At 50.5% G+C, this 25703-nt stretch overlaps 1 protein-coding gene across 1 annotated transcript; it reads left to right on the top strand.

The window, feature by feature from the left end:
* Positions 1-2542: 2542 nt before the first annotated feature.
* On the top strand, positions 2543-24593 carry LOC307085282 (uncharacterized protein). Its single transcript, XM_079750004.1, has 9 exons — positions 2543-2664; positions 3693-3842; positions 4002-4073; positions 11134-11184; positions 11426-11568; positions 20785-20885; positions 20970-21127; positions 22172-22477; positions 22865-24593. Exons 1-9 carry the CDS (start codon positions 2574-2576, stop codon positions 23443-23445), a joined length of 1653 nt encoding a protein of 550 aa, XP_079606130.1. The 5' UTR covers positions 2543-2573; the 3' UTR covers positions 23446-24593.
* The last annotated feature ends 1110 nt before the right edge of the window (positions 24594-25703 follow it).

Below are 25703 nucleotides of genomic sequence, written 5' to 3'. Positions count from 1 at the left end.
GACACAGCGGTGCAAAGAAGGAAATGAAGATCTGAAGATAAATAAGTTTCTTCATTACTATTACTATATAAGCCTTATAATAAAGGTTAATGAAGGTTTAATAAAAGAGTTCTCAACAGCTTGATTTTTTATCATCCTTCATTCCAATAACTATATCAGTCTTATTATAAAGGGTAATGATGATAGTTTGACGATATGCTCCCAAAAACAAAATAGCTTATTGAATAGATCTGGTTCAGATTATCTGGTTCGGTGAGATCTATTCCAGTTTCCCCCAACAGAGCCATACAGCCGAACACAAACATGTTGCCCTGGCTTGTAAATATTTTACTTTAAATAAAATTAGTTTGGATTGAAATGAGAATAGTGTTGGTCTACAAGTGTCCATCACAGCTTGCACAACAGCAAAGGTGTGTGTGTGTGTGTGTGTGTGTGTGTGTGTGTGTGTGTGTGTGTGTGTGTGTGTGTGTGTGTGTGTGTGCGTGTGTGTGTCAACATTAACTTTTTCATGAGGCCTTGTCCCTCGGATAAGTACATTTACCTTTCACTTGTCCAGGCACAAAAGTCACTTTTCCGAGTAAAAATGCATCATTTTACAAAAGTAAAAATTGTTCATGTGGTTTATGAACGGAGAATGCAGAATTCAGACGAACAAACAGTTGCAATAATTCACACCATGTCAACTACATCACTAAAACAGCCATATCCCTCCTCTCAATCACGCCACCTGAAGTGGCGAACCCTTTTTTCGCCATATTTGTTCCTGAGGCAGAGATAGTCCGACACACTTTTCTTGGGAAGCACGCACAGAGAGTGTTTAACTTTGTGTTGATTCATTTATTAAGCATTAACTCTGGTTGACTTTCCAGGAAATAACGAAACATAAAGACTCCAAACAATGTAACTGTTTTTGCGGCCAAAACAAGGTTCTTAGTATTGTACAAAAAGGGACTTTTCCATGTAAAATAATGTGTCAAATAATGCGTCCAATATTGTGTCCAATAATGCGTCTAATATTGTTTCCAATAATGTGAAATAATGCGGTCAGAAAACTGTTGGCTCCCTGCCTTCCAAACCTGAACAATAGTAGTTAGCCTGCCCTATATGAGGGCCTCCAATAGGTTCCAGGTAGATCGTGACACACCTATTTCCCCAGGTGACGCAAAGGACTAATCACCACATCATGACAAAATGGATAAATATACATATGAATGAAAATTAGATTAATATTTCATACACTTTATAATTCATAACTCATACTTTTAGCCTTTGACTCAAAATATATTTACTTAAAAATATTCAACACAAAAGACCTCTAAATGGATCCATCGCTCGCTCGCTCACTCACAGACTCACTCACTCACTCACTCACTCACTCACTCACTCACTCACATGCTCATCGCACACAGACAAACACGCTCACACACACTCTTTCTCTCGCACACCTTACACACACTCTTCCCAATTCTCGATTCCCAATGCAATATTCCCTCTATGAGCCCAACCCTCTCCCTATGATTGGACGACACTGTGGATCAGAGTGAGCGTACGTTAACCTGCTGACCACTGATTGGTCAACGAGCAACAGGTGTGTCCTACTCAACAAATGAGTAACGAATGAGTAACAACCAGGGCCTCCGTTAGGGCCCCAGTTAGGGCCCCAGTTGTTGATCATTCGTTACTCATTCGTTCCTCAGTAACTACCCACATTTATGTACCTTATTGTAAAGTGTTACCGTAACATCAACTACTGGAACAACCCTAAATGCTTTTAGACTCTCTCTCTCTCTCTCTCTCTCTCTCTCTCTCTCTCTCTCTCACTCTCTCACTCACACACTCACTCACACACACACACACAATGTCTCCCTCTCTCTCTCTCTCTCTCGCTCTCTTTCACACTCACACACTCACTCACACACACACACACAATGTCTCCCTCTCTCTCTCTCTCTCTCTCTCTCTCTCTCACGCACGCACACACACACACACACACACACACACAATGTCTCTCTCTCTCTCTCTCTCTCTCACTCAAACACACAATATCTCTCTCTCTCTCTCTCTCTCTCTCTCTCTCTCTCTCTCTCTCTCTCACTCACTCACTCACTCACACAATATGTCTCTCCCACACACACACACACACACACACACACACACACACACACACACACACACACACACACACAACGTCAGCAAAACAAACTGATTCTGCCGCTCCCATAATGTGGTGAGTTAAGTTGTATTCAAATTTGAATAAAAATCTGTAGTGGACTCCTAGACATGTCCACTACGCTATCTGCTATATTATACCTATGTATGTTGTATCGCTATATTCAATGAAAAATAATCTTGTGTGTGTGTTTGTTTGTGTTTGCATGCGTCCGTGAGTCTGTGTGTCAACTGAAGACATCTGATAAGAGTAGAAGAAAAACACTGTCACTTCCTGACACTGATGATATCAGATTGCAGGCTGATGATTGGTCAGAATTAAAACATGTGATGTGGTTTTTCCAGCTGATATAGCAGAGCTGACTCCTGAGAGCAGACGTATTGGAAGCTGTCAGGGAGGAACCATGGTTACCATCTCTGAACCGGACCCTGGAATCTCTGAGGAACCTGAGGACACGTCTGTGGACCGGAGGAAGCGCAGGAAGAGAAGATTTGGTAGGTGCCCTTTTGAGAGGATTTAAAATAAATAATCCAGTAAAAAAAACGTGTTTTCATCTGCATACATTTAAAATGTAATTTTAGAAAACGTTTTTAGCCAAAGGGACCGACCTGATGAACCAGCGACCGTATAGACAGATTTATTCTCCTAAATAATGACATGTGTGTGTGACCTGTGCAAAAAGCTCACATTAACCTTACTTGACTTGTGATTACACCCATGAGTTATGGACTATTGGTAGGCATCTCAAGTAGTTGTGTGTTTCATGATATATGTTTGTTATATACGTGGAACAGAGTGCAGAGTAACTTTAGGGAGCAGAACACAAGTTTAGTTTTTTCATGACGTATTATTAATGGTCTTTGCAACGTGACATTAGAGTGACAATGGTTTATTTAATCAACAATTATGTCTTTTAATTACGGCTGCTCATTTAACTGAAGTGATATCAGGATTACTTATGAATTTAACATAATTCTATAACGTTTGTCATTAATATAAACATATCTCAAATTATCCCACAATACATGTCCTCATATTTTCTGCGTGGACCGATGTGAAAGACCGTGGTGACACGCAGGCCACATGTGGTCCCCCCTCGATTACTGTGTGTATACATATGTATTTCTGTGTGTATTACTGTAAACTATGTGTGCGTATATGTCAATAATGAGGGAATAATAACATGTATGGTAGAGACCTGTACTTGCTCTGCTTAAGTGTGTTCTTAACACGAGAACGACAGTACCAGTCATCACTTACTGAGGTGTTCTCAGTAGAGGTCTTCAGGTGTTTCTTCAAGACGGGGAGGGATTCTGCAGACCGTAGGGAGTCTGGACTGTGAATGACAGCCACGCAGTATGAATATATCTGTGTGTACATTACTCTGTGTGTCCGTGTGTGTGTGCTTGAGTGAGTCTGTGAGTCTGTGTGTAGTGGAAGAAAAACATTTCCTTACACTGATGGTATCAGATCGCAAGCTGATAATTGGTCAGAATGAAAACAAGTGACGTTGTTTTTCCAGCTGGTAGAGCAAAAAAGAAGGGTAAGTTCAGAAGCCGTGGAAGACGTCAGAGAGCAGCAATGGTCACCATCTCTGAACCGGACCCTGGACTCTCTGAGGAACCTGAGGACACGTCTTTGGACCGGAAGGAGACCAGTAAGAGAAGATTTGGTAGGTGGTCCTTTATAGAGAATTTAAAAGAAATAATCCAGTCCAAAACAATGATCCCAAAAATTATGTTTTCCTCCAAATGCATTTAATATTTATCTTTAGAAAACTTTTTTAGCCAAAGTGACCGTGTGTGTGTGTGTGTGTCCTACTCCTAAACAGCTCTATGGTTTCACATCATTGTCATTGTGAGCATCGGACTGCTGAGTATTCTCCTCATCTCCCTGCGCTTCAGTGAGTCTAAATCATATCATCCTGAATAGAATTACAATACAGTATAATCATATTAATGACTGTAATAACAGCAATGATAATGATACATATTGTTTTTGTTAGATTCAGTGATAATAATAGGGTTAGCACACATACACCGCACGCACACATATAAACACTGCATACACACACGCACACAATCCACACGCACGTGCACGAACACAAACGCACACACACACACTGCACACACGGGCGCGCTGATGCAGACGTTTCAAGACAACGGCAAGATTGAGATAACAGCCCCGCCGTCGACACACTCTCCCACCTGAGCCTTATGTCTATCATAGACACTTTTTAGCAAAACATTATTTTTCTTTAAACATTATCCACCTCCTGAGCCTCCCGAAATGTCTTGCGATATAGAAATCCCCCCTCCCCCCTGCCGACTGTTTTAGTTGTTTTATTTTTCTTATGTTTCATGTGTAGGCTATGTGTGACTGTAGGCTACTGCCGCCTGTCTTGGCCAGATCACTTGAAGAGATGTTTAATCTCAATGATGCATTCTTCTGTTAGCAAAAAAAACAACACATCCCCCACGTCAGGTAGCCAATGTACAATCTGCAATCTTGCCCTCAACCCCCCCCCCCCCACACACAAGCCTGTGCTTTAGTTCACTATAGTTAGGGAGGTTGCTGCCTTAGCTGTTGTTACTTGAACTCAATTTTCAGCTGTTTGTTATTATTATTTTCAACTAATCAATAGTAGTTGCCGTGCATTTTTTAAGTATCAATGCACTTTGAACCCTGAATAACAGTAAAAGATATTGAATGATTGATTCGTATGCATAGTATACTACACTTTCCATTAAACAATTAGCCCTGTAACCCAACAGTTAACTGAACATTATATGGTGCCGTCCTTCCAATCCTTGTTTTCTCACCCTGTTTAAACAAGAAATCAACTGCTTTTGTCCCTGTGTTTGTGCTATGGGAAATTAAAGGTCCCATGGCATGCAACTTTGTGGATGCTTTAATATAGATATTAGTAGGCCCCAAACACAGTATTTAAACACGTTCCCGAAATTCAGCCGTGGTGCAGAATTACAGCCACTACGAGCCAGTTGCACATTGAGCTTTCCCCAAACGCGCCATTTCGGTGTCTGCAGCTTTAATGCAAATGAGGAGGAGAGAGGCGGGTCAAGGAGGAGGGTCGGGGTGTGGCCCTGACCAACTTGCGGCCACGGTACCATGGTAACACCGCACATGCGCACAAACATACACGGAAGCACAGACACACACACGTGCACACACCGCACATCAAGACAAAGGCAGCGACACACTCGCCCAGGTAAGAGGTTATGTCTTCAAACATAATGGCTCCGCCATCGACACTCGCCCAGGTAAGACGTTTTGTTTTTAAACATCTCCCTGCTAAATAATAGCAGGCCTGTCGCACAAGTGAAGGAGCGTTCACACCTAACGCGAAGGGGCGACATGACCTGTGCGTTCACACCAAACGCGAAGGGGCGACACGGTTCCGTACAACGATTCCCGTCTCTTCCGAGAGACGGGAATCGGGCAAATATTTCGCTTTTTCGAAAACCCGCGAAAAGATTTGATTTAAAGCGCGACACTTTCGCCCGGCACGGGCAAGCGCGTTGACGTGGTTTTGCAACGCGACACTTTCGCTCGAGTTGAAATATTTCAACTTTGCCGCCAGCAAAGACAGCCAATCAGCGTTCAACAACGTGGCCACTGAGTGACGCAACACAACAGCCAATCAGCGTTCAATAGCGTGGCCACTGAGGGACGTAACGTAACAGCCAATCAGCGTTCAACCGGCCAACCGTTCCCTGCAGTGCAGTCTGGGTTGAAGCGCAGCATGGAGGAGAAAGGGATTGTTGCTGTTTGCACTCCCGGAGCTCTATATATAATAGTATATAATATTATATAATTTAATATATAATATCACGGCCAAAAGCTGTGTGAGCCTCCGGATGGCCGTAGCGTGTGGGGATTGGGCTTCGAGGGGTTTGTTTACCGCCGTTGCTATGGTTACCGGTCTTGTGTGTTCCAATGGTTTATTCGCGGTGGTATCTAATAAATCTCTGTCTAATCAATACTTCATCCACTGCCTCTTCCGTGGTCATTACAATATAATGAACCGGCTGCGTCGGGTTCTCCAAGTCTCTCCCTCTTCCACAACAGGTGAAGACACAGCGGTGGTTATCGGCCGTGGGGGGCAATGAATTGGCATGAAGCTCCGTTGGCGGCAAAGGATGCTTGTGTGGTAACCCACAACAACAATAATAAAGACATTCACCAAGGGACTGTTCCTTTAAGGAAAAGGGTTTTGGGGTAACAGTTCCGGTTTACGACAGTTCGGGTTTACGGGTGTTCCGGTTTACGGCAGTTACGATTTGAACTCATGCTGGAGTAATTTGTTTGATTTGAAGTAGAGAGTAAAGCTGACTCGACCATCTCCGTCTCTTGTCTAGTCATTTACCGCACTCCACAATTATTGGTGACCCCCGACGCGAGCTGGATACGGCTGGATTATGTTGCACATCGACGGTGATAACAACGCGCCCGCTGCCGCTGGCGGCGCGGCTAACGACGCGGCTAACGTCGGCGCTATCTATGCTGCCACCGTCAAGTTACCGGACTTTTGGCAGCACAACCCACAGTCGTGGTTCCAACACATCGAAGCCCAGTTCCAGCTGAGAGGAATAACGCAGGACGTCACGAAATATTTCCACGTGGTAGCAGCCTTAGATGCCGCGACGACGGCCAGTGTCTATGGCGCGGCTGGAGGCTCCTCCAGCCGTTGGCAAGTACGACGCACTCAAGACGTTCCTCGTGGACCTTTTTGAACTGTCGGAGCTGGAGAAGGCGGACCGCCTGCTTCCCTGAACGGCCTGGGTGACGGCAAGCCGTCCGAGTTGATGGAGAGGATGCTGGCCGTGCTGGGCTCGGCGGATCCCTCCTTCCTTTTCGCCCACATCTTCCTGCGGCAGCTTCCAGCAACCGTGCGCACCGCACTGGCCAGCTCCCCCCTCTTTGCCTCCAAGGACTACCGGGCGGTGGCTGTGGAGGCCGACAGGATTTTCCTCGCCAACAGGAAGCAGTTTGTCCATGCGCTGCTGCCCCCCCAGCACACGTCGGCCCCGCTTCCGCCCCCGGGGTACGACCCGGACACCGCAGCCGCTGTGACAGCCCGCCTTCAGCGTGACGACGGGTGTTGTTACTACCATGCCAGGTTTGGGGCCAAGCAGTGTCGCCAGCCTTGCAGTTTTGTGGCTCCGGGAAAAGCCTGGGCCAGTGCTCGTTAACAGCTGTGAGCGCTGGTCGGGACTGCAAGCTGTTGTTCGTCACTGACGCCTTGTCCGGCCGGCGGCTGCTGGTCGATTCTGGGGCTCAGCGCAGCATCCTGCCGGCGACGCCTGTAGACACTGTGGCTGGCGGCCATGGCCCCCCGATGGACGCCGCCAACGGCACACCCATTCGTACCTATGGCACGAGGTATGTGGAGGTATGTTTCGGCGGCCAGCGTTTCGGCTGGGATTTCGTCATGGCTGCCGTGTCTACGCCACTCCTGGGAGCGGATTTCCTCTGCGCCTACAGGCTGCTGGTGGATGTAATGAACTGCCGCCTGATCGACGCCCTCTCTTTTGCTTTGTACCCCTGCACGCTGGGGGGGGTGGGGGGGCTTTGTCTTGTGAACACGTTCGCCACCGGGGACCTGTATAAACGCCTGCTGGCTGAGTTTCCCGAATTCACCACGCCCACGTTTTCATCGGCTGTGGCTAAGCATGGTGTGGAGCACTACATCGCCACGGTTGGCCCCCCGGTCTATGCACGGGCCCGGCGCCTCGACTCTGCCAAGCTCGCGATCGCCAGGGAGGAGTTCGCCACCATGGAGCGCCTCGGCATCGTATGCCGTTCCAACAGTCCGTGGGCCTCCCCCTGCACATGGTGACCAAGGCTGATGGCGGTTGGCGTCCCTGTGGTGATTTCCGTCGCCTGAACAATGCCATTACCCCCGACCGGTACCCGGTACCGCACATTCAGGACTTCTCCGCCCACCTGGCCGGCGCCGCCATCTTTTCAAAGGTGGAACTGGTACGCAGTTACCATCAGGTGCCCGTCCGCCCGCAGGATGTCCCCAAGACGGCGGTCATCACGCCCTTTGGACTTTTTAAATTTCTGAGGATGCCTTTCGGCCTTAAGGGCGCAGGACAGATGTTTCAGCGCCTCATGGACTCTGTGCTGCGAAACATGCCATTCCTGTTCGTCTACTTGGACGACATTCTCGTTGCCAGTGCGTCTGCAGACGACCACCTGACGCATCTACGGCAGCTGTTCGGTCGGCTCAGTGAGCATGGTCTCATTGTCAACCCGGCCAAGTGCGAGTTTTGCCAGTCATCCATCACTTTCCTCGGCCACCACATCACCCCGCAGGGGGGGGTTCCCTCCCGGCCAAGGTGGACGCCATCACCAGTTTCCCATGCCCGCGCACTGTGAAGTTCCTGCAGGAGTTGCTGGGCATGGTGAACTTCTACAACCGTTTCCTCCCCCATGTGGCCCAGCTCATGCAACCCTTGTACAACGCCTTGCGGGGCAGGAGGCCGGCAGACGTGTTGGATTGGTCCACAGAGATGACGGCTGCCTTCGATGCTGCCAAGACCGCGTTGGCCAAAGCTGCTCTGCTGGTGCACCCGTCTCCGACCGCCCCTGTTGCTCTTACTACGGATGCCTCTGATTACGCCGTAGGGGCTGTGTGTGAGCAGTGGGTGGGCGGAGCCTGGCAGCCGCTGGCATTTTTCAGTAGGAAGCTCCGTGACACTGAGAGGAAATACAGCGCCTTCGACAGGGAGCTCCTGGCTCTTTTCCTCGCCACCCGTCATTTCCGTTTCCTGTTGGAGGGCCGTCGGTTCACGGCTTTCGTTGACCATAAGCCGCTGACGTTCGCCATGGCCAAGTCTTCGGAGCCATGGTCTGGTCGGCAGCAGCGTCAGCTCTCCACCATCTCTGAGTACACCACAGACATTCAGCATGTGGCCGGCAAGGACAATTTTGTGGCCGACTGCCTCTCTCAGGTGGTTATTGGTTCCGTCCACTTGGGCCTCGACTACGCAGCTATGTTTGGGGATCAGGCTACGGACTCTGAGGTACAGGCCTACAGGGCGACCCCCAAGGCGCTCCTCATGGAGGATGTGGTATTTGGCATGGCCAACGCTATGCTCCTTTGCGACGTCTCCACTGGCCAACCGTGCCCCATGGTGCCTGCTGGCTGGAGGCGTAAGGTCTTTGAAACAATCCATGGCCTTTCCCACCCGGGGGTGAAGGCCTCTGCCAAGCTGGTGGGGGCCAAGTTCGTCTGGCCGGGCCTGCGGAAGGACGTCAGGGCCTGGGCCGCTGTCTGTGTGGCGTGCCAGCGTGCAAAGTTGAGTCGGCATACCAAAGCCCCCTTGGCTCTCTTCAAAGTGCCGGAGAGGCGTTTCGACCATGTGAATGTGGACCTGGTGGGGCCGCTTTCACCCTCCCGTGGTTACACCTACCTCCTCACCATGGTGGACAGGACCACCAGGTGGCCAGAAGTGGTTCCCCTGTCTTCCAATACAGCAGCTGAGGTGGCCCGGGCGTTCATTATGGCTTGGGTGGCCCATTTCGGCACACCGTCCGACCTTTACTCAGACCGGGGGCCGCAGTTCACGTCGGAGCTTTGGACTGCGGTCGCCGAGGCCCTGGGGGTGAAGGTCCACCGTACCACAGCCTATAACCCACAGAGCAATGGGCTTTGCGAGCGGTTTCATCGGGACATGAAGGCCGCGCTCAGGGCCAGCCTTACGGGCAGCGACTGGGCTGACCGCCTCCCATGGGTTATGCTGGGCCTTCGCTCCGCCCCCAAGGACGATCTTCAGGCCTCGTCGGCAGAGCTGGTGTACGGCCAGCCCCTGCGCGTCCCTGGGGAGTTTCTTCCGGACGCCACGGCCCCGTGGTCGGCTGCCTCCCATCGTGCTGCGTCCCGGGACATTGCGGACGCTTTCGTTCCCATTCCAACGTCTCACCATGGTCTCCCCCGGTCCTACGTTCCCAGGGATTTACCGTCAGCCAAGTACGTTTTCGTCTGCCACGATGGCCACCGTACCCCGCTGCGGCCCCCCTACGATGGCCCCTTCCGCGTCTTGGAGGGTGGACCTAAGAACTTTGTTGTGGATATGGGGGGCAGGCCTGAGCGGGTGGCTATAGACCGGCTCAAGCCTGCTCATGTGGATATTGGCGAACCGCTCCAGCTGGCTCAGCCCCCGTGGCGGGGGCGCCCGCCTGCGGCAGCCTCAGCACCTGGCCCTGCGGCGGCCTCGGCACCTGCTCCTGCCTTTTGCCCTTCTCCAGGCGCAGCCGTTCGGGCCGCCTGGTCCGCCCCCCTAGGCGTTGATTTTTCTGGGGACTGTTATGTGCTAGTATGTTTTGTTTAACACTAGTGGGTGTCCGACGTTCTCTGTAGGTTCCCTGTTGGAACTCGTTTTGAACTCATGCTGGAGTGACTTGTTTAGTTTTGAAGTGGAGAGTAAAGCCGGCTCGACCCATCTCCGTCTCTTGTCTAGTCATTTACCGCACTCCACACTTACTTCATAACTAAAAGAGACAATTATTAGGCTTGCTTCGTTACGTAATAGTTGAACCGAAAAGTTATACGTTGTAACATTATAGGCAAAATGTTGTTATATTATGCACTCAGAAATGAAACACAATATCGACTGGGGTTTCCACATTATAGCTATGGGTTTAATTACAACTAGAGGTTGAGCGTGCACTGCGCGCGCTCAACCTCTAGTTGTAATAACAGCAATGATAATGATCATTATTGTTTTTGTTAGAATTTGTGTTACTAATATGAATAATATTAATATAAAAACGATAGCAACGATAATGATATTGATAACTGTAGTTATTGCTATTTGAATTAGTATTAATATTATGGACTTTGTGTTTGGTTGGCTGTGGGTCCTGTGATGTTTAGAGACGATGTCGTTCTGTTTTAGAGCTCATATCTCCTGTATTCCTCTGTCCTGTCCTAGACTCACCGTCACCCTGGATGGAGGGGAGAGAGCACTTACTGGGTGAACTCGGTGAGGGTTTTATCCAAGTTATTAAATCAATCGAGTCATTAACATTCATTCGTGTTCAAAAACACCCTCTGCTTTTGTGATTCATATTGTGGTCTACTAAGGTCAGGTTTCTATTGTCGTCTATTAAGGTCATGCTTCTATGTGGTCTGTTAAGGTCAGGTCTCAGGGTTGTGTGTCCGTAATGAAGACCGTAAGATAAGCAGTTCTCTGTTTGTTCAGGATTTTCTTTTACATTTAACAGATGAATTGACACTTCAGGGCTGGATGCTTTACGAGAAGAGTTTCTACCTTATTTCTACTACTAAGAAGGGCTGGAGGGCCAGTAGAGAAGACTGTCTGCAGAGGAAGGCAGACCTGGTGGTCATCAACAGCAGAGAAGAACTGGTGTGTGTGTGTGTGTGTGTGTGTGTGTGTGTGTGTGTGTGTGTGTGTGTGTGTGTGTGTGTGTGTGTGTGTGTGTGTGTGTGTGTGTGTATATTAGGGTGCATCAAAAAACAGAATTCTTGAATTTTTATATGGCTGGGTGCTAAAAGTGTTCCAATATATGTAGAAACAACACATGCAAAATATTTTTCCAGTACATGATGATTTAGGGGCGCCACCGCACATCTGTTTTTGTTGGATAAAGTGGTTAACAGGGCTCAATGGTTGCCATGGAGATCTGAGGTAAACAATACTACAGCTCAAGAAAACTGAGGTGATCTTTCTGTTTGAGGTGATCTTTCTGTGTTGGGTATGTATTATTACATATTCCTATCATATCTGTAGTTGTGTCTTTGTATAGTTATTTAATCATAAGTCATTTAAGCCATGTCTATAGGATTTGGTGCTCATTACATCTAGGTAACGTTAGCTAGCAACAGTTTGCTATCTATGTTAGCTAGGCTATTAAGCTTAACATCAACAGAATTCTAGAGTGGACGATGTCATATTATGAATACAGATGTCTCATGTTTATTGAGAGTAGCATTGTAGTTGTTACAGTAAATTAACATTTTAAATACAAGTATATTTGCAAGCACAGCTAGCTACTCTGGTAGTGATGTAACAGTAAGTTATGATGAAGTTAGACTATGTACAGAAAAATTTGAGGCTTATTCAAGAATGGTTTATCATAATTGTGTGATATTAAGTATGGTAAGATATGATTTTAAACACTGTCCTTGAGCTTGTATCCTTTTCATTCTCAGGCACTGTACAACACAATCCACCCCAGGATCCAGCTCTCCTAAGATGCTGCTCTCACCAACTGGTCCCTGCCAGACTAGCAGTCGCAGCCTGGTCTTTGGTCTGGGCCCCAGCATCACCAGTGGGGATAGCATCATCACCAGTGCCAAACTGCCAACTGGTCGTCAGATCTTACGCTGCATGCTTGCCAAGAAACCTGGTGCAAATGGAGCGTTGTCGCAGTTCGAGGCAGCCAAGGTTGTCCTGGAGCAGGTGCGGCCATTTTACAAGAAAGCCAACATCTCAATGGTGAGCGATAAGCGTGCGTGCCACAAGATGGTAGACTTAGTCAATGCTAACAACAAGCTGCGGAAAATCTCCCAGGCCAAGCGCTCCAATGAGAATACAGCGAAACAATTGGAGAAAATGGAGTGCAGACTTGATGCCACATTTCCGCTGTGGCCTCCAAATATTGAAAAGCTAATTGATATCCAAGAAGACCTAGCTTTCTTGGCCAGCATGAAGATTGACAGAGTGGCCACATTTGGTGTACTGGACAAAAAGCTGCAGCCCAAGGTGAAGCGGCGAGAGGAGCGTCCAGCTGCAGCAGCAGCCAGGCAGTCCCGCTGTGAAAAGGAGCTGGAGGAGATGACGGCAATGTCCATCTTGGAGTCGGAGAGTGATGAGGAGTCAGAGGAGGATACTAACACAGTCTATCCACCATCTGAGGGCGAACCATCCCACAAGCATAAGAGTGGAACAAACGTCTTCATTCCACATGACATCCTTAGCTGACCAAGTGTCGTGTCACTGGCTACAAGGTTGAAGATGTCACCAATGCGACAGGCTGCCTTCACGCGTGGCCTTGTTGCAGAGTCAGGTGGTGAATGTACACATCTCTCTGCATCTTACGCAACAGCTGACCGGGCAAGACGCAAAGTGCTGGAGACAATCAGTGAGGAACAGCACAAGCAGTGGACACCACCTCCATTGTGCACCCTACACTGGGACAGCAAGTTAACACCGATGCTCAGCAATGTGCGTTAGTTGGAGGAGCGGCTTACAGTGGTCGATGGAGATGCAGAGCGGCTGAAACTGCTTGGTGTCCCGGCGTATAAGAAGCAGACTAATGAGGCATGTGGAGTGATCATTGCCCGGTTGACATGCAAGTTGCTGCAGGACTGGTGCTGCGCTGACCAGGTTGTCAACATGGCATTTGACACCACTGCGTCAAACACCGGTGTAACAGGTTCGAGGAATGAGAGCAGGCGGGGTTGTCGTTCTCTCCGCAGGAGATCGGTTTATTGGCTTTTCAAACGGAACAGAAATATCTAAAATGTAACAAAAGGGTCCATTTAGAGCCGTCTCGCGGTGGATCTCGGTCAGTTTCACTCGCTCGCTCCGGACCTCCGTGGTCCGTTCGCTCCTGGGTCTCGTTCCCACTATAACAGAAAGCAGGCACATAAGTACAGCCTCCCTGATTGACCTGTGTGCAGACACCTGCTCACCACAAGGTTCAATCCCCCCCCCGGCCAATCCCGTGCGCTCCCAACCTGTCCATACTCCCCCTGCAGGCCAGACGTCGCACGTCCCCCCACACGCCCCCACCGCCCGACACCGGCCGGGGTCACATCCGGCCGCCGACTCACTCCCCCCCCCCGGAGCGGGAGAGGAAGTCTGCCACGGCCATTTGTGCCCCAGGCCTGTGCACGACCCGAAAGTTAAAGGGCTGCAACGCGAGGTACCACCGGGTGATCCTCGCGTTGGCGTCCTTCATGTGGTGGAGCCACTGAAGGGGGGCGTGGTCGGAGTAGAGGGTGAATGCGCGCCCCAACAAGTAGAAGCGAAGGGCGCCGACCGCCCACCGGATGGCGAGACACTCCTTCTCCACCGTGCTGTACCGACCCTCCCGGTCCGATAGTTTCCGGCTCAGGTACAGCACCGGGCGGTCGACCCCCTCCACCTGCTGGGTCAGGACCGCGCCCAGCCCCCTATCCGACGCGTCCGTCTGCAGGGAGAAAGGGAGATCAAAGTTAGGAGCGCATAGGACCGACTCTCCACAGAGGGCTGTTTCAATAGCCTCAACTGACACCTGGCATGGCTCCGACCACTGGACTGTATCTGGGGCCCTCTTACAGGTGAGGTCGGTCAAGGGGCTGGCCAGGTCCGAGAAGTGCGGCACGAACTGCTGGTAGTACCCTGCCAGCCCCAAGAACCGCCTCACCTCCTTCTTGGTTCTGGGCCGAGCGGAGGTGGCCACCGCCGTGGTCTTAGCGACCTGTGGCCGGACCTCCCCCCCCCCAGGTGGTACCCCAGATACTGGATCTCCCTCCGCCCGATCACGCACTTCTTCGGGTTGGCCGTGAGCCCCGCTGGTCTCAGCGACTGAAGGACGGCCGCCACCTGCCGCACATGCTGCTCCCACGTTCCACTATAGATGACCACGTCATCAATGTAGGCAGCAGCATACGCGGCGTGTGGCCGTAACACCCGGTCCATCAGTCGCTGAAACGTGGCCGGGGCCCCGAGCAACCCGAACGGAAGCACCTTGAACTGGTATAAACCGAGCGGAGTGGAGAACGCCGTTTTTTCCCGGGCTGCTGGAGACAGCGGAATCTGCCAGTAGCCCTTCGTGCAGTCCAGAGTCGTATAATAGGTGGCCATGCCAAGCCGGTCCACGAGCTCGTCAATCCGAGTCATGGGGTAGGCGTCGAACTTTGAGACCGCGTTCACCCTACGATAGTCCACACAGAATCGGACCGACCCGTCCGGCTTCCCCACAAGCACGACGGGACTGCACCAGTCGCTGTGGGACTCCTCGACCATGCCCAACTCTAACATGGTTGCTAATTCGCGCCGTACCACATCTTGTTTGTGGACGGGCAGCCTATAGGGGCGTGTCCACAGCGTTAACCCGGGCTGCGTCTCGATGTCGTGAGTAATTAGTGGGGTGCGACCGGGCAGGGGCGAAAAGACGTCAGCGAACTGGAGTTGCAGGCCGGCAACGTCCCGCGCCTGACTCCGCGAGAGGTCCTCGCCCCGACCTACTGGAGGGGTGGGACCTGGGCCCGGGACTTCCGGCCCGAGCTCTTCTTCCTCCGGCAGCGTCGACGCAAACGCGACAGGGACCACGTCGTTCCACCTCTTCAGGAGGTTGATGTGGTACACCTGTTTGTTTTCGCCCCTGTCCGAACGCGCTACCCCGACTCGCCGCGTGACCACGAAGGGCCCTTGCCACCTCGCGAGTAATTTGGTGTTAGAGGTGGGCAGCAGTACCAGGACCTTGTCCCCCGGGGTGAGATCGTGTAATCTAGTCCCTCTGTCGTACAGGCGTCTCTGACTCTCCTGGGCGCGGTGCAAATGCTCACGTGACAATACCCCTAGTGAGTGAAGCTTTGCACGCAGGTCCATGACGTACTGGATTTCGTTTTTGCTGTCAGTGGACCCCTCCTCCCAGTTTTCTTTAATGAGGTCCAGGACGCCCCTGGACTTGCGCCCATAGAGTAACTCAAATGGGGAAAACCCCGTGGAAGCCTGGGGTACTTCCCGCACTGCAAACAACAGAGGGTCTAGCCATTGATGCCAATTTCGAGCATCTTCATGTACGAACTTGTGGATCATGGACTTTAACGTCCGGTTAAACCTCTCACACAAGTCGTCCGTGGCTGGGTGATAGACGCTTGTGCGAACGGCCTTGACCTTCAACAACCCGTAAAGTTCTCTAATCGTGCGTGACAGGAAATTGGTGCCCTGGTCAGTGAGAATCTCTTTCGGGATTCCCACCCGCGATACGACATGAAACAACGCCTGCGCAACACTCTTCGCGGAGATGTTGCGCAACGGAATTGCTTCCGGGTATCGGGTTGCGTAGTCGATCAGGACTAACACAAATCGATACCCTTGTGCGGAACGTTCTAATGGCCCGATAATGTCTATGCCAACGCGGTCGAAGGGGGCTTCCACCAGGGGAAGGGGCCGTAAGGGAGCCCTGGGGACGGCCGGGGGATTCACCAGCTGGCATTCGGGGCAGGATGCGCACCACCTGCGCACTTCCGCCCGAATCCCCGGCCAATAGAACCGGGCCATTATCCGGTTGAGTGTTTTCTCGTACCCCAAATGGCCCGCCATTGGGTTGTAATGCGCCGCCTGGAAGACCATTTCCCGGCGGCTCCTTGGCACCAGCAACTGGGTGATCACCTCCTCACTCTGGGTGTCAAGACTCACCCGATATAGCCTGTCCCTAACCATCATAAAGTGTGGGTAAGTCAGTGCCGCATCTGGCCGGACCCGACTCCCATCAATACTTATCACCTGGTCGTAGGCTGAGCTCAATGTGGCGTCACGAGACTGCTCGAGGGGGAAATCCTCCACCGGTGGGAATCTCGGCGCTGGGACCTCGGGGTGAGGACCCCCCGCTTTCCCCGATCCCTGAGCAGCGTCGGACGCCCCCGCCTCGGCGCAGAATACCGCACATGACTTACATGTCCCTACCTGTTGTGTCCGCATCCCCGTAGTCCCCCTAACTGCCTGTGGGAACCCCGCCCAATCCAACCCAAGAATCAGGGGATGCGAGAGGCTCGAACTAACCGCCGCCTTCACCCTATATTTTCTACCCCCACAACGAATTTCGATGGGGACCAAAGGATACTCGTGCACATCCCCGTGTATACACCTCACCGAAACGCTCGACGCCTCCACCAATGCCTCGGACCGCACCAGGCGCTGGTGGATCATGGTCTGCATGCAGCCCGAGTCCAACAGCGCCTGGTGCGTCCCCCGCTGTATCCTCACCGGGATACGGTACTCCTCGCCGGGACCGTGGGGAGGAGACGGGGCCCCGGTGACGCAGACGACCTGACCCACCTCCATCATGGGGTACTCCCGCCGGAAGTGGCCAGGCCGCCCACACCGCCAACACCCCTCCCCTGCCGCCTGAGCGCCCGTCTGTGGAAGGTGGGTGGAAGGCGACTCATGTGCCCGCTTTGGACCGCCCCCCCCCCATCTCGCCCTCGGCGCCGGTGTTGGCCTCTCCCGCCGTGGGGCAGCCGCCCCGGTACGTGGGCCCGGTGTCGGCAGTCGCTGGCTCGCCGGTGGTGGCTGCAGGTGGCTCTCCGCCAGGTCGACCGCAGCAGCGAGGCTCTCGGGCCGGTGGTACCGGACCCAGGCGGAGGTCCGAGCTGGCAGCCCCTCCACGAATCTTTCCAGGGCCACCTGCTCGACCACGTCCTCCGCCGTGTTCCGGTCTGGGACCAGCCACCTCCTGGCCTGGTCCCTCAGCTGCTGGGCGAAGGCAAAGGGTCGGTCCCCCTCGCTGAAGGCCAGCGCCCGGAACCGCCGCCGATGTTCCTCGGGGTAGAGACCCAGCCGGTCCCGGATGGCCCTGGTGATCGCATCGTAGTCCCGCTGGGCCCCGGCTGGCAGGCTGTGGGCCGCGAGCTGCGCCTCTCCGGTCAGGAGCGGTAGGAGCCGGTGCGCCCACTCCGGTCGAGGCCACCCCGAGACCTCGGCCACCCCCTGGAAGGTCTCAAGGAACGCTTCCGCGTCGTCGGCCTCCCCCATCTTCGGGACGTGAATCTGGGCTGCGGGTCCCGGCCCTCGGGGTCCTCCGCCGCGTCCGCCGGAGGCGAGGAGCTCATGGAGCATGGCCCGATCGGCGGCAAAAGACTGGGCCAGCTCCGTGAGCACCTCGTTCTGTGCCTGGTGGAGCTGGCCTTGCCTCTCGGCCATCTGGGCCAGGTGCCCGAGTACGTTTCCCAACGGGGACTGGTCCATTTATCTGCTCTCGGCCCCCGCTTTGGGCTCCAGTGTAACAGGTTCGAGGAATGAGAGCAGGCGGGGTTGTCGTTCTCTCCGCAGGAGATCGGTTTATTGGCTTTTCAAACGGAACAGAAATATCTAAAATGTAACAAAAGGGTCCATTTAGAGCCGTCTCGCGGTGGATCTCGGTCAGTTTCACTCGCTCGCTCCGGACCTCCGTGGTCCGTTCGCTCCTGGGTCTCGTTCCCACTATAACAGAAAGCAGGCACATAAGTACAGCCTCCCTGATTGACCTGAGTGCAGACACCTGCTCACCACCAGGTTCAATCCCCCCCCCCGGCCAATCCCGTGCGCTCCCAACCTGTCCATACTCCCCCTGCAGGCCAGACGTCGCACGTCCCCCCACAACCAGCCATCTCACAGCAGCCTGCCATACAGCGACCACTGGGCCGACCACTGCTTTGGTCTGGGTGCCGGCACCACATTGGTGAGGTCCTCCTGAATCAGGTTTTCACAGACCTGAAGGTGGAGACATCATACTCGCCAGAGGTTACCTTGTTCACACATCTGAGATAGAAATGGAACCTGTTACCACAAGAATCCAGCAGCCAATGGTCCCGCTACATTCCTGGCAACACTGAGCAATCAATCCTGGGCAATTTACGTGCTGAACTTGTCAGGTGCACAAAAGAAGTCACAGACCACAAGCGAGGTGACTACCATGAGTTTGTGCAGCTGTGTCTTGTGTTTCTGGATGCAGATGGTGAAGAGCAGACTGCAGTGACCTTCCAACGACCGGGAGCGCTCCACAAGGCACGATGGATGGCCAAGCTGCTCTATACTCTCAAGCTGGCTTTGATGGAGCAGCACATCGCGTTGCTTCCCCAGGGCACAATCACCACACGGCAGCAGGTGCTGAAGATTCGGGCATTTGCCATTTTCATTACACACATCTATGCAAAGTGGTGGTTGACCTGCGAGAAAGCTGTAGATGCTGCCTGGAATGACCTGACACTCTACCACCACCTGCAGGCATACAAGGCTGTAGATGAGGGCATTGCAGCATCAGCGATCAAGGCGCTGGAGAGGCATCGCTGGTACCTGACAGGTGAGATGCTACCCCTGGCTCTCTTCAGCAGCAAGGTGCCTAATGATGACAAGCGTGCACTTGCTAGAGCGATCTTGGAGCACAAGCCCGCTGATCTCCCCATGCACATCCCTGAGCAGCGCTTTGGCACTGGCTTTGGCAAGCCAAAGTTCCCCACCCTCGTGCCAACCACCAGCTTGGCTGACCTTGTCAATAAGGATTGCTGGTTTGGGATGCACCAGCTGCACATTGATCAAGAATTCATGTATCTTGATGTGAAGGAATGGGCGACCAATGCTGCATTCAAAAAAAGTGAGGTCAATGTACGTGCAATGAACGTGGTCAATGGCTGTGCCGAGCGTGGCGTCAAGCTCACATCCAACTTCGTCGCAGTGGCAAGGAAGGAGCAGCACCTGCAGAATGTGCTGCAGGCAGTTGAACATGACCGCAACCAACAGCCAAACCTTCGTCGCTGCAAACGCAAGCTAATCCCTGAATAGGACCGTTACTCTTGGGTGGCGGATGGGGAGACATATCTGGGGGGAGACGCACTGGCTAGGTTCAGGTTCCATTTCCTCTCTCTTTCTCCCTGGTGATGTTGCTCAGTGGAGCAGACTCTGGCACAGACTGAGCAATTAAGTTTGAAGTTTAGTTAGTGTCAGCTCTTACCATTAGGCCCTGTTAGTTGCCAGTGAGTTAGCCACTAGAGAGGGTTTGTTCTTTTAAGTGTGTCAGTATCGCCCCTTGTGTTTAACAATAAAGTCAATTAAACTTTATATGTGTCCAACATCCATCACTGCTGCACAAAATTCAGGGTAAGGCCACGTGAACATGTCCCATTGACCTCCATTAATTTTGTCTATAGAACAAATGAATGAAGAATCTTGAAAGTTGAACTCTGAGAAATGCCCAAGTTACCCAGAGGGCAAACAAACAACTTTTACTTTGATAACCCTATAGAACATGTTACTGTATAAAATTTCACTGTACTCAACATTTCCATGTCAACCTTTTGGCAATTAGACAAAAAATTGCACATTTTTCGAAATTTTGCCAAAGTTCATGTGTTAGGTGGAACCCCTAAATCTCAATAGAATTCCTCAAAACTTTGCAAAAGTCATTTTTATGTTAATTGGAACAAAATGCAATGCCAGCCAAATTGATATTTTGAAAGTAAAATTTCCCATTCAAATTTGATGCACCCAAGTGTATATGTGTGTGTGTGTGTGTGTGTGTGTGTGTGTGTGTGTGTGTGTGTGTGTGTGTGTGTGTGTGTGTGTGTGTGTGTGTGTGTGTGGGAGAGACATATTGTTTGTGTGAGAGAGTAAGTAAGAGAGAGAGAGATTGTGTGTGTGTGTGTGTGTGTGTGTTTATCTGGTCTGTGTGTGTGTGTGCGTATGTGAGTGTGTGTGTGTGTGTGGGAGAGACATATTGTTTGTGTGAGTGAGTAAGTAAGAGAAAGAGAGAGAGAGAGAGAGAGAGAGAGAGATTGTGTGTGTGTGTGTCTGGTGTGTGCGTGTGTGTGTATGTGTGTGTGTGTGTGTGTACTTTGTGGTCATGACAACAGATGCTATTACCTTTGGAAACAGGTGTTTGTCAGCAGATTGATGGGTCCTTCCTGGATTGGACTGAGTGATCGAGAGACAGAGGGGACCTTCAAGTGGGTGGATGGTACCCCCATGACCTCAAGGTAAGGCTGAAGACTCTATTCAGCAGCATCTCTTCTCTGAGAGTGACAGAGTGACCTCCTCTGTCTCCTCCTCGTGGTTCTCAGTTGGAGACACGTCAAACCACGCGATGACGGCGGAGCAAGAGACTGTGTCGTGGCAGGGGAGGACGGCTGGTCTGAAGAACCGTGTTACAGACTGCACCACTGGATCTGTGAGAAGAGCGTAGATCTGGATCATCTGGAGGCTGAGCGGAACAAAGAGGGTCCGCAGACTTTGTTTGTGTTCATGAGTGTAGAACGGTTCCCCCTTTCTGTTCTCTGTGCCGTAGATACAGTAAATACTCTCTTTAAGAGTTGAAAGGTTGTTGGATGTGTTTAGGTCTACTAAGGCAAGGTTTCTATTGTGGTCTAATCAGATCATGTTTTCATTGTGGTCTACTGAGGTCATGTTTCTATTGTGGTCTACTGAGGTAAGGTTTCTATTGTGGTCTATTGAGGTCATGTTTCTATTGTGGTCTACCAAGGTCAGGTTTCTATTGTGGTCTACCAAGGTCAGGTTTCTATTGTGGTCTATTGAGGTCATGTTTCTATTGTGGTCTATTGAGGTCATGATTCTATCGTGGTCTATTGAGGTCAGGTTTCTATTGTGGTCTACTAAGGTCAGGTTTCTATTGTGGTCTATTGAGGTCAGGTTTCTATTGTGGTCTACTAAGGTCAGGTTTCTATTGTGGTCTACTCAGGTCAGGTTTATATTGTGGTCTACTAAGGTCAGGTTTCTATTGTGGTCTATTGAGGTCATGTTTCTAATGTGGTCTACTAAGGTCAGGTTTATATGTTGGTCTATTGAGGTCAGGTTTCTATTGTGGTCTACTCAGGTCAGGTTTGTATTGTGGTCTACTAAGGTCATGTTTCTAATGTGGTCTACTAAGGTCAGGTTTCTATTATGGTCTACTAAGGTCAGGTTTCTATTGTGGTTTCCTCAGGTCAGGTCAGAAGGGTCAACCCTTTCTGGGTTCACTTGCACTAGTTTCTATTTGAGCTGCTGAACGGTTTTGCGTTCTTCTCTACAAGCTCCGCCCCCGCCTCGTTAATCTCTGCGCTGGAGTGACTTCCCCTCCCTGGGAGATCTTTGTAGACACTGCTGTGATATTCAATCATGTATGAAGAGGCAGGCGAGAATACTGGGGGTGAATCCCCTGGGTCGCCCTCTAGTGGACAGGTGTTAGGACAGAGTGAAGGGAGTGTCTGACGCTGCATCTCTAGATCCGTGTTGTAAACGTTCACTCCTCTCCTCCTGCTTTCTTCAGGTTCAGTGATGCCCACGGAGGAGGAGGCCCCCAGCATCACAGAGTTCCACTCCTCTACCCACGTGTTGCCCGTGGGCCAAACGGCCCGCTATACCTGCCACGCCGGCGGCACGCCGGAGCCCACAGTAGAGTGGCTCCACAACGGCAGGCCCCTGGAGAGGGACGGCACAGACGACCAATCAGAGGCCTGGGTGGAGAGGGGCTTCCTCTTCGTCAGAGGGGTGGGGTATGGCGTGAACACGGTCTGCTGCATGGCGAGCAACAGCGCTGGCACGGCCAATCACAGCGCTCAGCTGCTTGTCTTTGGTAAGTCCTGGATCCAAGAAGAGATGTTTGTTGATGATGTATTCATAACACTGTTGTTGATGTATTCATAACACTGTTGTTGATGTATTCATAACACTGTTGATGATGTATTCATAGCACTGTTGTTGATGTATTCAAAACACTGTTGTTGATGTATTCATAACACTGTTGTTGATGTATTCATAACACTGTTGTTGATGTATTCATAATATTGTTGTTGATGTATTCATAACGTAATTGTTGAGGTGTGTGTATCTATGTATGTGTACATATGTATATGTACATAGAGCGCAGGAGAACAGTACTGATGATGATGATGATGATGATGATGATGATGATGAGGATGAAGAGCGGTTCAGCAGCTCATCATGTCTGGTTCTTCCTCAGATGCCTGTGAACTCACACTGGACCCCAACACGGCCCACAGACTCCTCTCTCTGTCTGAGGACAACAGAAAGGTGACGCTGGTTGGAGAGGACCAGTCGTATCCGGATCACCCAGAGAGATTTGACTCCCGGCTCCAGGTGTTGGGTAGAGAGGCTCTGACTGGCCGCTGTTACTGGGAGGTAGAGTGGGAAGGACCTGTTGGTATAGGAGTAACATACAGAGGAATCAAAAGGAGAGGAGGGGGTGATGACAGCGAGCTTGGAGCGAACAACAAGTCCTGGGGTCTTGATTGTTATGATGGTCGTTACTCTGCCTGGCACAACGGTAGAGTAGATACAGCCCTCCCTCTCCCCCCCGCTGGCTCCACCAGAGTAGGAGTGTATCTGGACCGGCCTGCTGGCTCTCTGTCCTTCTACAGCGTGTTCCCAGGTGGAGGAGGGTCCTCAGACACACTGACACACCTCCACACCTTCTGGTCCTCCTTCACCCAGGAGGACCTCCTCCCTGGGGTCGGGGTAGGGTGGTGGGAGACCCCAGGGGGAGAGTGGAAGGGGGGCTCAGCGACTCTGTGTCGGTTGTAGAAAAAAAAAAACGGCGCAGGAGGGGAGGAGCACGTTCACAAACACACACACACACACACAGACACACACACACACAAACCTTACACACACACACACACACACACACATATACACACACAGCAGACACACACATACACAAACACACACATATACACACACAAATCTTACACACACACACAGACATACACACACAAAGACATACACAGACACACAGCACACAAACACACACACACACTAGTTAGAGGACGAGAGGCTTTTGATGAAAGCGCTTTGGAGGCCTGAGAGGACTGATGACTCAGTGTCTCAGTGGCAGTTATAGTCTCTCTCTCCCTCTCTCTCTTTCTCTTTCCCGCTATCTGCCTCTCTTTGTTTCTCTCTCTATCTCTCTCTCTCTATCCCCGTCTCTCTCTCTCTCTCTCTCTCTCTCTCTCTCTCTCTCTCTCTCTCTCTCTCTCTCTCTCCCTGTCTCCCTCTCTCTCCCTGTCTCCCGCTATCTGTCTCTCTTTGTTTCTCTCTCTCTCTCTTTCCTGCTATCTGTCTCTCTTTGTTTCTCTCTCTCTCTCTCTCCCTCTCTCTCTCACTGTCTCTCCCTCTCTCTCTCTCTCTCTCTCTCTCTCTCTCTCTCTCCCTCTCTCTCTCTCCCTGTCTCTCCCTCTCTCTCTCCCTGTATCTCTCTCTCTCCCTCTCTCTCTCTCTCTCTCTCTCTCTCCCTCTCTCTTTTTCTTCCCCTCTCTCCCTCTTCTAGAAAGTATAGCATGATAAACCATGAAAAGACTTTTAAGATCTACCATGGTTAGAGAAGCACATTTATTATTTGAAATGTATATAAAATACCTATTGATGGTAATTGTTTGTATATTTTCAGTCATCACCAGTTTTGGTCTTAAGGGCTCTGATATCATCATTTTTTTTATAACCCTGATTTACAACCTGATTTAAAGCAGATTTTGTATTTTATTCATAATAACCAAGAGGTCTATGGGATAATGTTGCATGTTGTAAATTACTTTAAACTGAATCTTGATTTTTTGTGTTATGTTGGGAACTAAGCGGCCGCAGAACATGCTCAGTTATTAAAGATAGGTGCACACCTGTTGATGATTTGTAAAGCCTGCTGCTTCTATTGTTTTAGTCCTCCTGTTTATTGTGTACATGTAAGGGACTATTTTTCTGTCTTATTTGTTAATGAAGCATAATTGTAATAAACAACTCAGTGGATCCAACTGAATGTTCAGCCGATGATTTCTAGTTTTATTAGTGAATAATGCTTCCATAAGTGCCTTAAGAATAATAATATGTTAATCAGAAATTAAAAATAGAACAACAAATGTTTTCTCTGATATTATTCTCCAGGCACATCGTTAAACCTGGGCATTCGAGGCTATAGCCCTGGATCTTTAGTGTATCAGGGTGTATGTAGTTAATGCCCAGACTAAAAGATTGATTTTCACTAGCGCTTTCAGTCAATGGATAAGTTTAATCCATGTCTGCGAAACTATCCCAGGGTACAAAAGCAATTATTGATTTCCAATTGAAGTCCAAGAGGGTACGACAAAAGTGTAGTATTACAATTATGTGTCAGTTTGTGAATCACTTTAAAGCATGTGAATAAGTGCATTATATCAGCAAATTGCACTGTGAAATTTCAAAATGATTTGTTTTATTTGATATTTTAAGGACATGAAACTTACATGAGTGTCTGGGCCATTTTTTCAGAGAACTGGTGAGGAATGTGGTGAACAACCACACTGGAGAGGATCTTGAATGATTCAAAATAAGTCGTCAGGATTCGGCTCCCCAAAACAACGAATTCCCGACGCATTTCTATGGTTCAGGAAGTGAATTCCCCAGATCATAGTCGATCAACGAATTTGCCGGTTTCAACTTGTCAAGGTGTAGTGAGTCGACTCTGTTGATGACACACATATGGTGGATCCAGTGTATTGACTTGTTGATTTGGCTGGTAGACTGATGTGTCCGAATGTTAAAGTCCAGGTTGACGAATATGATCAAATATGTTTGAGGAGCAGATGGAGTTGGAAGTGCTGAGGCAGACAATGGAGCAACACCCAAACCGGTCATGTCTAAGTCTGACAGTGTACTGAATGTGAAGACACCAGCGGTATCCACCTCCTTGCTTGGTTGGACAGTGGTCTCTGTGGTTGTGAACAAATAAATCAAGTCAGTCATTATAGTAGTTAAAAAAATGCATCCCTCCATTGTTTACCTAACGGTTATGTAAAACAAACTCACTTGAT

This window comes from Pollachius pollachius (assembly GCF_949987615.1).
Source record: "Pollachius pollachius genome assembly, chromosome: 13".
In the NCBI taxonomy this organism is placed as follows: Eukaryota; Metazoa; Chordata; class Actinopteri; order Gadiformes; family Gadidae; genus Pollachius; species Pollachius pollachius.
The sequence above is the reverse complement of the archived record's forward strand: the minus strand, read 5'-3'. Positions and strand labels throughout refer to the sequence as shown.